The following is a 13,750-nucleotide window of genomic DNA, read 5'->3' on the forward strand; positions in this document are numbered from 1 at the left end:
TCCTAAGACTATACTCTTTGGTCTCATTGTGCGTGAGTGTCTAGAATTCTGCATAATTTACCATAACCCAGTGAATTTTAGATCCAACTTCCATTTGTCTCTCTGAACATGGTTCACCTCATTTAACATGATCTGTTCTAGTTTCATCCATTTCCCGACAAATTACATTATTTTATTCTTTCTAATGGTTGTGTAAAATCCCATAGTATATATGTACCACATTTTTGTCTCCATTCATCTGGGTTGTTTCTATATCTTGTCTAGTGTGAATAGTGCAGCAAAAAAGTACATGTATAGGTGTCCTGGTTCATGATGCTCAGGGTAGATGCCCAGGAGTGGTATGGCTGGGTCATAGGGAAGGCCTCTGTTTAGTTTTTCGAGGAACCTCCAGACTGTTTTCCAGAGTAGTTGCACTGGTTTCTATTCCCACCAGCAGTGCGGTAGGGTTTTCCTTTTTTCCCCACATCCCCACCAGCATTTGTTGTTATTAGAATTCAAAATGTTGCCAGGCGCAGAGGCTCACCCCTGTAATCCTAGCTATTCAGGAGGCTGAGGTCTGAGGATTAAGGTTCAAAGCCAGCCTGGGCACTAAAGAATGGGAGACTCTTATCTCCAATTAATCACTAGAAAACTGGAAGTGGGGCCATGGCTCAGGGGTAGGATGGTAGCCTTAAGCTGAAGAGCTCAGGGACAGCACCCAGGTCCAGAGTTCAAGTCCCATGACCCACAAAAAAAAAATAATTCAAAATGTTGGCCAATCTACCTGGGGTAAGATGGCATCTCTTTTAAGGCCAGGGATGATGAGCACTTCATCATGTGTTTCTTTGCCATTCTTACCTCTTTTATTTAGTCAGTTGTGGGGCTTGAACTCTGGGCCTGGGTGCTGTCCCTGAGCTCTTCAGCTCAAGGCTACTACCCTACCCATTGAGCCAAGGCACCAATTCCAGTTTTCTGATGATTAATTGAAGATGAGTCTCATGGACTTTAGTGCCTGGGCTGGCTCTGAACCATAATCCTCAGATCTCAGCCTCCTAAGTATCTAGGATTACAGGCGTGAGCCACTGGTGCCCAGCCCCCATAAGATTCTTAGCTCCAGTTAACCACTCAAAAACTGGAAGGAGAGCCGTGGCTCAGAGTGGTAGAGCTCTAGTAAAAAGCAAAAATAGCTCAAGGACAGTGCCCAGGCCCTGAGTTCAAACCCCATAACCCACCAAATAAATAAATAAATGAGGGGCCGGGAGTTTGGCCTAGTGGTTAAAGTGCTTACCTAGCATGCATGAAGACCTGGGTTCGATTCCTCGGTACCACATACATAGAAAAAAGCTGGAAGTGGTGCTGAGGCTCAAGTGGTAGAGCTCTAGCCTTGAGAAAGTCCAAGGACAGTGTTCAGGCCCTGAGCTCAAGCCCAGGACTGGCAAAAAAATAAAAATAAATAAATAAGTAAATGAAAGAGTCTCACAGACTTTCTTGCCTCATCTGGCTTCTTGAGAAGCTAGGATTACAGGTGTGAGCCACTGGCACCTGACCCATCACCTAAACATAATAAACGACTTGAATCTCTCTAAGGCCTGACTAACAGATATGTTGTCTTCTTCTGCTAGTTGACTCCTGGTAAAACACTGGGGAAAGCTAGGTATGGTTGTGCATGCCTATAATCTCAGCTCTCAGCAGACAGAGGCAAGCAGGAGGATCAAGAGGCCAAGGCCAGGGGCCAGGAGTTTGGCCTAAAGGGAAAAGTGCTTGCCTAGCATGCATGAAGACCTGGGTTCAATTCCTTGGTACTACATACATAGAAAAAGCCGGAAGTGGTGCTGTGGCTCTAGTGGTAGAGCTCTAGCCGTGAGGAAAAGCCCAAGGACAGTGTTCAGGCTCTGCGTTCAAGCCCCAGGACTGGCAAAAAAATAAAAATAAAAGGCCAAGTTGGGGTATATAGAGAGTTTATCTCATTTATTGGGGGGGGCGTCAGTCATGGAGCTAGAACTCTGGGCCTGGGCTCTGTCTCTGAGCTCTTCAGTTTGAGACTAGCACTTTATCAACTTGAATCACAGCGCCACTTCTGGTTTTCTAGTGATTAATTGGAAATAAGAGTCTCACGGACTTCTGTTCCCCAGGCTGGCTTTGAACAGTGATCCTCAGATCTCGGCTCCTGAGTAGCTAAGATTATAGACATGAGCCACTGGCTTTACCTCAATTTTCCCCGCACAAAACAGAGAAAGTCAGGGAAAGGAGGAAGAGAGGAGGACTGAGAGAAATGAGAATAATTACCATTTATGCAAATGAGAGCACCTGTCTCTGACTCTTCCCTCCAAGCCCATTCTTCCTAAGTATCCACAGATGGAATGCAAAGGATTGGCCCCCCCACTCTGTTTTCCCAGGTGCATGCAGTTATCAGGCAAACATCCAAAGGTAAGTGGAGACTTTGCCTGAGAGCAATCCCACCTGAGTCTGGCTGTAAGGGTTCCATAGTGGGCTTAGCCTATAAGGCTCTGATAGAGGCCAAGCTGTGAAGCCAAGAAAGGGTTAAAGGTTGGAAGGCTAAAAACTGTATCCTGTGAAGGTCAGCTGTCTAGGCAAGATAGAGGTAGAGCTGTTTGAACAACAAAAACAAAAACAAAAAAGCAAGCTGGAGACCTTGGATAAGGGAATACTTACCCTAATCTCTGCCCACACCGGCAGTCACCCCTCCTCCCAATATTAAACTCACATAACCCATCTCTTTGCTCAAACCCTATAAGAATCTTGACTCTGGGGCCGGGAGTTTGGCCTAGTGGTTAAAGTGCTTGCCTAGCATGCACGAAGACCCGGGTTCGATTCCTTGGTACCACATACATAGACAAAAGCTGGAAATGGTGCTGAGGCTCAAGTGGTAGAGTGCTAGCCTTGAGAAAGTCCAAGGACAGCGCTCAGGCCCTGAGCTCAAGCCCAGGACTGGCAAAAAAAAAAAAAAGAATCTTGACTCTAACCTCCCCACCCCCACGGCCCTCCCACAGCCTCCAAGGTTACTGGAATCTGTGTCCCCTGCTGGCAATAAACAGCCCTAGCCTGTTGAGACCAGCCTATTTCCTTCCTTTCTCCTCCATTTTCTTAACAAACACCTCACATAAAAACACAGAGGGAAGCCAGGTGCTGATGGGTCACACCTGTAACCATAGCTACTCAGGAAGCTGAGATCTGAGGATGGTGGTTCAAAGCCATCCCAAGCATGAAAATCTTTGAGACTCTTCATTTAACCCCCAGAAAACCAGAAGTGTTGCTGTGGCTCAAAGTAATATAACACTAGCCTTGAGTAGAAGAGCTCAGGGACAGCGCTCAGGCCCACAGTACAAGACCACCCTCACCCCCCCCCAAAAAAAAAAAGACAGAAGGGTTTGTTTGCTAATATTACTCAAGTCCAGGCCTTTGAGGGCCTAATGATCACCTCCTAGAGAAGTGTCTGCTGACCTGAAAGAGTCTAGCCAGCCAACAGCACCTTGGATAAGCGCCCTCTAATTCCCCCAGGGGTTAATGTCATTCATCTGGTGTAGAGCCAGAGGATTTTATTCATTTAAAGATGAGGAAAACCAGGAGCTGCCTCTAATCGTAGTTATTCAGGCGGCTGGGATCTGAGGATGGCAGACAAATCCATGAGGCTCTGAGCTCCAATTAATGAGCAAAAAGCCAAAAGTCGAACTGGATCTCAAGCAGCAGAGCACTAGGCTCAGAGCAAAAACAACTCAGGGAACCACCCAGCACCAGCACTAAATAAATAAATGAACAAACAAATAAGAAATCTACTTTCTGGGCAAGTACCATCTCAATCTAGGACAACCTTTGGTCTCCCTTCTTCACTCTTGCTTTTTATCATAGATCTACACCCCCTAAACAACCAGACAACAGGCTCTTATGTATTTGTTTAGCAGTGTCAAAATTTTGTCTGCCTTGTTCTCCAACATCCCTTCTGCAAAGGTCAACAAGTTTATTTCAGAGGTTTCTGTGTGGCTAGAAGTCAGATTTCCTGAATCTCTTTGTCTTCAAGCAAAGAACTCAGTAATAGGGGAATAAAAACCAGAATCCCTTCTGAAGACTTCAAGAGGCAAAGCAACAAGCTGGCAATTTACTCTTGGGGTGTGTGGGTGGTTGCCGGTTTAAATTTAGAAGGGACAAAAAGAAATTGATAGCTTCTTGCTTCTTGAGCATTTGTACCAGATTCCCGTTGTGTGCCAACAGCAAAGTTTCTCAAAGCCAAATTCCTTCTTGGCTTCTCTACTGCAATCATGCTTTGTATGATCAAGAAAATCAGAAATTGCTGGATGCTGGTGCTCACTTCTGTAATCCCAGCTATTCAAGAGACTGAGGTTTGAGGATCCTACTTTCAAGTCAGACAGGACAAGAAAGGCCACGGGACTCTATCTCCATTTAACAACCATGTGGATGTGGGGCTGTGCTCCAGCCTTGAGTGTAAAAGCTGAGGGGCGGTGCTCATGCACTGAGTTCAAATTCCAGCCCTGGCACAAAAACAAAAATCAGAACTCATTTTGAAAAGAACTTTCTCTGCTTGACTTGGTCGAGGTGAGCGCTGGGGGCTTCCCCAGCCTTCATGGTGGAGACAGGTTGGCTTTCCAGGACTCAGACCAGTGGGAGGGGTGGGGGAAGGAGGCTTCTGAGATGGGCTGCAGGGGTGCCAATGCCTGGGGAAGGCAAGGCTTCACTGCCTTCCTCACGCACTCAGGAGTCTCTCATTGCTTTACCTGGGACCCTGGGCTCTACCCGGTGCACTCCTCCAGCTTGGGCCTCAGCTGGGCTTTGAAGGGTGGGTTCAGGACTCGTGCTGCAGGCCTCCCTGCCTCCCCCTGGGTCAGGGATAAGGCCCAGGCACCTAAAAATACCAGCCTACAAAACGAGATCCTAGCATTTCTGCAGACCTGGGCTGTGATTGCATGCACTCAGCGCTGGCTCGCTGCCTGGACCGCTCCGAAGGGAGAACAAATGTCCACCCGCACTGGCCGGAAGCTCCGGCTGCTCCACACAGACTCCCCCGCGGCAGCCCGGAACCCGAGGCGCTCGGGTAGTCCGAGCCTCACGGACCCAGCACTCAGAGGACCGGAACCGGAAGTTCCAGGACCGGAACCGGAAGTTCCAGGGCCGGAGGACGGGGCCTTCCGCGGGGCGCGCGTAAAGCGGCTTCCGGCGCAGCGGAGCGCGGTCGGCGCGGGACTGGCGGTCCCGGGTCCTCCGGTCCCAGGTCCGGTGGACGCGGGCTTGGTGGGTGTCCTGTTCGTGTTTCCGCCATGAAGCATGTGGCTCCCCCAAACTGAGAGTCCAGAATTGAGGGGCGGTGGTGCGGGACCGGGCGGGCAGGAGGCGCCTGGCCGCTGGCGGGCCGGGCGTCCCACCTTCTGGAAGGTTTCACGCCAAGTCGGCGGCGTGCGGTTGCGTGGCCCAGGCTGCCTGGCCTCGAACTCTCGATCCTCTTGCCGCAGTCTCCCGACAGATTACAGGCGTGTGCCACCCCACGCGCTCAACAGTTTACTTTTGAATGGGCCCGGCTGGTGTTTCTGATTTAGAGCCCCCGCCCCTAACTTATATTTGACATTATGAAACTCAACTCTTCTTCGTCTTCACACTAAGCCGCTGAAGAGCCGGACCATGGAAAGCCAGCCCGTGGTGATGTCCAAACAGAAGACAGAAGTAGTGTGCGGGGTCTCCACGCAGGTGGTCTGCACCGCGTTCAGCAGCCACATCCTGGTGGTGGTGACTCAGTTCGGGAAGATGGGGACCCTGGTCTCCCTGGAGCCCAGCAACGTGGCCAGCGACATCAGCAAGCCCCTACTCACCACCAAAGTCCTCCTCGGGCCTGATGAGGTAAAGTGGCGGGAAAGGGACGTGTGAGGCTAGAAGGCCTCCCTTCTGTGGTCACGACTCTCAGATTAGAGCTAATGGAGCCACAGAGACTAGAGCAGGGGCCACGGAGAAGTCAGGGGCTTAAACACAACATGCTGGTCACTGCGTTTATGCCTTTAGTGTGGGGTGCCTGGTTGGGCTCCACCCCATACTCTCCCAGTGATTTCACGATGGTGTGGAAAACCAACTGGAATGCTTCAAGCAGAACATCAGGGTGGGGGGGTGTGGCAGGAGGGGGTAGACCAGCTGTCTGGTGAGCAGGAGGCGGTGAGTTCAAACCCTAGTACTGTTGGAAAGAGAAAATGGAGTGTCACAGCAACATCTCTTCTCCTGTTGTCCCCTCAGCCCCTCATCCACGTCTTCGCCAAGAACCTGGTAGCATTTGTGTCTCAGGAAGCGGGGAACAAAGCAGTCCTCCTGGCCATGGCCATGAAAGACAAGAGCATGGGGGCCCTGAAGGCCTTGAAGGAGGTGATCCGGGAGTGCCAGGTGTGGTGACTCAAGTGGAGCTGGGCAGAACAGCCCCTCTACACCACCAGTGTCCAGCTGGGTGCAGCAGCTTTGTGTGGCTGCCTTTAGCCCTTGGAGCCAGAAGAAGCAGTGCTGCCTAGCAGGCCCTGGCTGCGTGGAGACCATGGCAGCGGTGACTGGGCCTGGGGAGTTGAACAGGGAGCAGTGGCTCTCACAGCTGCATGTACTTCGTGGAAAGCTGAAGTCCACTTGGGATTCGTGGCCTCGTGTGCAGCAGCACTTGGGATCTTTTTTGTTTGTCTTTTTTGGTGTTGTTGTTACTGTTAATATAAAATAAATACTTCTAAAATCCTTCCCAGACCTTAGTAAACCAGAAAAGTGCCTCTCGTGGGGGCGTGGCTGCAAAAGCAGTCAGCAGGGAAAGGTGGAGTCCCAGCCCAGGTTTTGCACCCCCACCCTCTACTCCCACCCCTGCCTGTACTAGGCAAGTCCCAGTGTGGATTCTGCCTGCTGGCCCCTGGCTTGTGAACCCAGCTTCTGATCAGCTGGTGCTGGACCTCTCACTGCCACTTCCTGTGCAGGGACACAGGCAGGGCCTCTGAGCCATGTTCTTTGGTGGGGGAGGCATCCACAAAAGGAGCAGTATGCAGATCGGGGAGTAGGAGAGGCTCAGTGTGGCTAGCACCACAGGGGCCTTGCTAAGGCACATCTGGACTTGAGTCCACACTGCAGGCCAGGCTGCAGAGGGCTTTCCTGTGCTCCAGGGGCCTGGAAAGGTTAAGTCTGCCATTTTTGTGAGTAGTAGAATTTGAACTCAGGGCTTTGCCCTTGGTGCTCTACCACTTGAACCACACCTCCAGCCCTTTTTGGTTTCTTTTCAAATAGGGTCTCACGTTTATACTTAGGCTGGCTGGCTCACCCATGATTCTTCTATTTGTTTCTCCCACATAGCTGAGTTGGTAGACATGCACTGCATCCTTCTCACTCACTGAAATGAACTCATGCTAAGATGTTTGTCCAGACTGGTCTCAAACTGCAGTCCTGATCTCTGCGGCCCCAGAAGCTGGAATTACAGGTGTGCATCACTGAACTTAATGTAAACCCATGCTTTAGAAATACTCGCCATAAATGTCAGCAAGGCTGGGCACCTGTAGCTCTCTCCTTTCATCTCCATTATCCCAATAAACACCTCACACAAAAACAGGAGCGTAGCCTAGTGGTAGAGTGCTCGCCTAGCATGCACTAAGACCTGGGTTCAATACCACATACACAGAAAAAGTCAGAAGTGGTGCTGTGACTCAAGTGGCAGAGTGCTATCCTTGAGCAAAGTGTGTCCAAGGACAATGTCCAAGTCCTGAGTTCAAGCGCCAGGACTAGCAAAAAACAACAAAAAAACCCACAGAGGGAAGCTGGGTGCTGGTGGCACACACCTGTAATCCTAGCTACTCAGGAGGCTGAGATCTTAGGATCATAGTTCAAAGGCAGCCCAGGCATAAGCGTCTGGGACTCTTATCTCCGTTTAACCACCAGAAAACCAAAAGTGGCACTGTGGCGTAAGTAGTAGGGCTGAAGAGCTCAAGGACAGTGCTCTGCTAAGTTCAAGCCTCATGACCGGAAAAAAAAAAAAGTCAGCAAGGTGTGGCTGAAGCCAGGGTCAGATGTATATCCTCACAGCCCGTGGGGGCTCAGCCTGCAGAGCAGCAGCCTGGCTCTCCCACCTGCCTTAGCCCTGTCACAGGACTCATTCCAGGAGGAAGGGAAGGTCAGGAACAGGGTACATAGCCTTTTCGGAGGAGGTGGTGGCAAAGATGGCCTGGGGCTGGGGCCACCCACGGGTGAATCCTTTACAGAGAGACAGGGTGAGGCCTGTCCATGTCCTCTTAATTATTCACCATCATCTGATGATTGGAATTTTGTCTGCAAAGCAGTGTCTCCTCTGGCTTACTAAATAGAAAAACTGAGTCTGGGCAGGACTAGAGTCCAAGCCCAAGTTCAGGTGTTTAGCATCAGTTTTCTAATCTCATTCTACCTGCTGTGATCCAGCCAGCTCCCAAGCACACTGGTGGCCTGTTAGGCCTTCACCACCACCACTCCCCGCATCTGGGTTTTCAGATGGGGAAACTGGGGCTCACAAAGGTCACCCAGTGCTCCCATACAGAAGACCTGGGATTGAGGCTTAGTCCGCAGCCTGTCCACTGCTCCTGTCCCTGGCTCCTCCCTATCTCTCACTTATGGCCTTCTCATTCAAGCCAGGGACACAGACAGCAGAGTCACAGCCCCCTCAAGTGCCAGGCTCAGTCCAGGCCCTGGTTCTGGCCCAGCCTTTCATCTGAGGGACTTTGAAGAACCAGATCTGGCAGGTCTGGGCCCACTCCCTAGATGCCCAGTCCAGGTAGGTGGGTGTGGACAGTTAAGGCCCAGGGAAATGGAGGCGTAGCCCAGAGATGCCCCAGGGCAAGTGGTGGCCCATGAGAGTATAGGCCGATTGGTCCTGTGTTATCTACTTGGACCCATAGCCCTGAGGCTGCCAGCCTAAAACTGACCTACCATTGAACTCGGGCTCAGAGGGTGCTAAGTCACACTAATTTATAGCTGCCCAAAGCTGTCCTGTAACCATAAAATTAGATGGCTCGGATGCTGGTGGCTCACCTCTATAATCCCAGCCACTTGGGAGGCTGAGATCTGAGATTGAAGTTCAAAGCCAGTCCGGGCAGGAAAGTCTTTTTTTTTTTTTTTAATTGTCGGGATAATATATAGAGGGGTTACAATTACATTCATCAGGTAGTAGGTGCATTACTTCTTACATTGATGCCTCTTCTCATGTTTTTGTCCTTGTTTTCCTCCCCCACCCTCTCCAAATCATCTTGTTTTCCCCTTTCCCTTTCCTATTTCAAATAAACATATATACAACATTACCAGGTAACAAAGTCAGATACAGTAACAACATGAGATTAGCCATAATGGCAAAAAAAAAAAAAAAAAAAGGGAAGAGAAATAACAGAGATGTGGAGCATTTCTTATTGTGTCCATTCTTATTTCCTCTTCAGAGAAGTCTCTCTTCAAGTCTTTAGTCCACTTTTTTTTTTTGGCCAGCCCTGGGCCTTGAACTCAAGGCCTAAGCACTGTGCCTTGGGCTTTCTTGAGGCTAGAGCTCTTGAGCCACAGCACCACTTCTGACTTTTTTTTCTATGTATGTGGTACCAAGGAATCGAACCCAGGTCTTTGTGCATGCTAGGCAAGCACTCTACCACTAGACCAAACTCCTGGCCCACCACTACCTTACTTAACTGTAACCCCTCTGTATATCACCTTTACAACTAAATTAAATTGAAAAAGAAAAAAGAAAAGTTTTGACTTGTGCCAAGAGACCCAGTGTATCTCCTATTCCTTCCAGCCAGGCAGGAAAGTCTTATGAGCTGTTTTTTGGTTTTTGTTTTTTTTTAATATATGAAAGTGGGGCCTTAACTTAGGCCTGGGCACCATCCCTGAGCTCTTTCTCTAAAAGTTAGCGCTTTACCACTTTCTGCCCCAGTGCCACCTGTGGTTTTCTGGTGGTTAACTGGATATCAGTCTCACAAACTTAACTGGCTGGGCTGGCTTTAAACCATGATCCTCAGATTTCCTGAGTAGCAAGGATTATAGATGTGAGCCTCTAGCACCTGGCTGTGAGACTTATCACCAATTAACCAGCAAAAAGCTGGAAGGAGAGCTGTGATTCAAGGGGTAGAACACTAGCCTTAAGCAAAAATGTTCAGGGACAGCATCCAGGCCCTCAGTTGAAGTCCTAGGACACACACACACACACACACACACACACACACACACACACACACCTGAAGTCAGACAGCAATAGCATATAGCTCTAGTTCTAGCTATTCTCAAGAGATAAGAGGATTGAGGTTCAAGACCAGCCTGGGCAGAAATGTCTATGAGACTCTTACTTCTAATTAACCAAGAAAATGCTGGGCTGGAAATGTGGGTTCAAGTGATAGAACACTAGCCAAGTACGTGAGCAAGACCCTGAGCAAATTCTGGTACCAACCCAGCCTGCTGGTATCTGGGAAGGGGCACAGACAGAAGCAACAGGAGGAGAGAGGCTCTGGGAAAGACAGGGCAGCCAGAATGGAAGGAAAGGAGGGAGTCTGGCACGTCACAGACCCTGCCCTGCCCTCTGCCCACCTTCGTCCCCATCCAGCATTCCAAGACCACTGAGGTACTAGGTCTCACACATGGGGTTCTTGCCAAGGGCTGCCCCTCCAGCTGCTTCCAGAGCTCCACCTTGCCACCACCCCACAGCCTGGAGGTCCTAGCATTCAGCCCTCTGGAGGCACTGTGCACAGTCACACGATGCCCTGTGGCCTGAGCTGGGCAATGATCTTTTCCTGAGCCTTCCCCAGACCAAATGGGCAAAAGAAGAAGAGGACCCTTGTGGACAGAGGCAAGGCTGGAGGGGCCTCCCCTCCCCCCAGCGCACGAGTGATGGGGGTCCAAGAATGGGTGCTGAACCTCTCACCCAGAGCACAAATCCATCCTGACTTCTGCCACCTTAAGGTAGGAGCCAGAGTGCCACATTTCCCCTGCTCCTGCCCCCCCTCCTCCCCCCCCACACACAGGGAAGGAATGGCAGGCCCGGCTTCTGGGCTTGGGTTTGGTGGAGGGTGTGGCTGGGGCGTGGCTTGTGGGGCTGGGTGGGAGGAGCTCTTGGTTGGGCCTGGGCAAGGCTAGTGCTCAGCAGCAAGAGTCTGAGGGACCAGGCTGTCCCAAGATGTGTTGAGAAGAGCTGGGGCACACGGAGTGGCCCCTTCTTTGGCCCCTTTCTCAGGCTCAAAGGCTGCAGGACGTGTCCTATCTGGAAAACCAAGCTGTTTACCTGCCCAGCAAGTCTTGCCAGTGGCCCGGAGCCCCCAGGGAGGTGAGCTGGAATATGGGGGTTCCTGTGGTGGTTGATATGGGAGCTGTGTCCAGGCTGGGTCCTGTGACTCCGGTAGGGAGAGAGGGATCCTGGATTCAAAACACTTGAAAAATCTGAGGGTCCGGCCCCTCTAGCCCCCCAGCTCTCCCCGGGGATTCCTCCGGTGCCACTGGTCCCCATTGAAGAGCCCAAGCCCAGGCCTAGTGGCACCATGTCTGGGTAGAAAGTCCCTAGGCCCACACCCAAGGCTGGCAGCATGCTGTGGGCAGAGGCAGGCCCTGGCAGGTTCTCTGCGGAGTTGGAGGGAGGACTGGAAACTACAGAGCAAAGTGGTCCCCTGTCACCACCATGGTCCACCCTGGGTCCGGGGCCACTGGGTACAAACAGAAAGGGCCAGAAACCAGGACAGACCATTCACACTTCCCTGGGCCGCGTGACACCAGGCAGCTGGAGTCTGAGTCATGGGGGGGTCCCTGCTAACCTGGCACGTGTACCCCAATTTCCTGCAGACATCCAAGGAGAGCAAGTGACAAGGAGCCCATTCCTGTCTCTGCCCTAAACGCTGCACAGCCACACACAGAGGCTTAAATTGCCTGGGGAAACTGAGGCATGGGTTGGTGTACAGGGTTCCCAAAGCCCAGGGACCCCGCCTCCCAACCAGCATCTGTCCTGTCATCAGAGGGCTGCTCCCTCTCCCAGGTGTGGAGCAGGATCTCAGCCTCTTGGAGGCCATGCTGCCTGAGGCTATGGCTGCTCTGGGTGGACACCCCATGCCCGAGTGGAAGGAGGCCCAGAGGGAGGGTGTCAGTGGTTCCAGGGTCCTCAGGACAGAGGACAGCCTGGATGAACATTCATAATTTGCACAACTATGGGAAGAATGACCTATAACCCTAGCTATTCTGATTATTATTCAGGATCTGAGGATCTCCATTCAAAGCCAGTCCTGGCAGGCTAGTCTATGAGACTCTTATCTCCACTCAAACACCAAATAGCCAGAAGTGGATTGTGGCTCAAACAGCAGAGTGCTGTTAAGCACAAAAGCTCAGAGACAGTACCCCAGACCTGAGTTCAAGATCCAGGACTGGTACACACACACACACACACACACACACACACACACACGCACGCACGCACGCACACACACACACACACACACACACACACACACACACGCACATGTGTTCTGAAGGGGGGCAGGGCAGCCCACACTTCCTCTCCCCACTGCCCCCACCCTGGTACTGCACCTCTGTCCTGACTCCTTGGCCTTGACCAGCGGGGCGCCCTAGTCATCTCTCACCCTGCCATGCCCGGGGCGTCAGCAGTGCATAGGTCAGGGCCATGGTGTTGGCTGAAGCATAAATCTTATCGCCAGTGCCGCCAATCACTGTGTTGGTACTTGTCTGGGGACAGGAAGCCACTGGGCCGGCAGCCCGGTCCCCTCTGGTGGGCGCAGGCAGTATGTGCAGCTTGGCTGAGGGGAGCCAGCTGTGGGCCTGAGGTCCTCCTGGGGTCTGGGGCACTGCAAAGGAGGAGAGAGGTGGCCAGCTGTGGGAGGTACTGTCACAGCTGGCCATTGGCAGCCCTGCCCAGGAGCCTCGGGCATGAGGGGACAATGCAGGTGGCCCTCCGGGGCTTGCTGGGCTGGCCAGGACTCTATTCTCCTTACCACAGTAAACAGCAGTCAGAGGCCCCACGCCACCACCGCCGCTGCCGCTGATGGAGCTGGGCGGGCAGGTCTGTCCTGTGGGCCAGATCAAGTCCCTACCAGGGAAATCAGGTTCAGCCTGCCGAGTGGCCTCTCCTGAGTGGGTGTGGATCTCCGCACCTGACTCTGGGCGAGGCCACAGGAACAGGTGGGGAGAGCCGGCCTCTTTCCTGCCCTCCCTGGGGAGGCTCTTGAACCCTCTTATCTCCCCGGATCCTGAGTCCTTTATGGTGTCTGTGTAGCTCGACCTGGCTCCTGCCCACCCTGTCATGAGGGCCTCTACTGGGAGAGCCAGGCAAAAGAGCCCCCAAGATGCCCATCCGTCCCCATCCTGCTCCCACACTCTAGTCCTGATTGGGGCAGGAGGGCGGGGCCAAAGGCCAGAGGCTCTGGGGCTAGAGTAGGGGTTCTGCGCAGAGGTGCCAGGGGATGTGAGAGTGTCAGACAGGACCCCTCCCCTCCACACTCCTATTTGCTATAAGGCCATGGCAGGGGCCTTGCCTAGCATGCACAGGACCTGCAAAAACAAAGTGCTTCCCTTTAAATGAACAACCAGTCCGCCAAGGCAGGAAGCCTCTCGGCCATCTGCTGTCCACAGGTGGGAGCACCTGGGAGCCAGCTGCCCTTCCACAGACGGCAAGGGAGGGATAGAGTGTCCTCAGGGAGGGACCAGCCTGGCTCCTCCCCTTCCTCCCTCCCTCTGCCCCTCAGCTCAGGTGGCCTCTGGCCAGGTGAGGCTTTGGCCGCCCTGCTGGGCCTGACACAGCCCTCCAGATAACAGC

At 52.3% G+C, this 13,750-nt stretch overlaps 1 protein-coding gene across 1 annotated transcript; it reads left to right on the top strand.

Moving 5' to 3' along the window:
• The first annotated feature begins 5,114 nt into the window (after positions 1-5,114).
• Positions 5,115-6,711, top strand: Psmg3 (proteasome assembly chaperone 3). Its single transcript, XM_090329090.1, has 3 exons — positions 5,115-5,241; positions 5,617-5,841; positions 6,226-6,711. Exons 2-3 carry the CDS (start codon positions 5,626-5,628, stop codon positions 6,376-6,378), a joined length of 369 nt encoding a protein of 122 aa, XP_090185216.1. The 5' UTR covers positions 5,115-5,241; positions 5,617-5,625; the 3' UTR covers positions 6,379-6,711.
• The last annotated feature ends 7,039 nt before the right edge of the window (positions 6,712-13,750 follow it).

This window comes from Megascapheus bottae, chromosome 3 (assembly GCF_031878675.1).
Source record: "Megascapheus bottae isolate mThoBot1 chromosome 3, mThoBot2.hap1, whole genome shotgun sequence".
Taxonomy (NCBI): domain Eukaryota; kingdom Metazoa; phylum Chordata; class Mammalia; order Rodentia; family Geomyidae; genus Megascapheus; species Megascapheus bottae.

Excerpts from the sequence above, each read along its gene's own strand:
- Psmg3 (XM_090329090.1), top strand. The coding sequence starts at position 5,626 with ATGGAAAGCCAGCCCGTGGTGATGTCCAAACAGAAGACAGAAGTAGTG. Across the intron at positions 5,842-6,225 it reads TCCTCCTCGGGCCTGATGAG|CCCCTCATCCACGTCTTCGC; the intron begins GTAAAGTGGCGG and ends TTGTCCCCTCAG.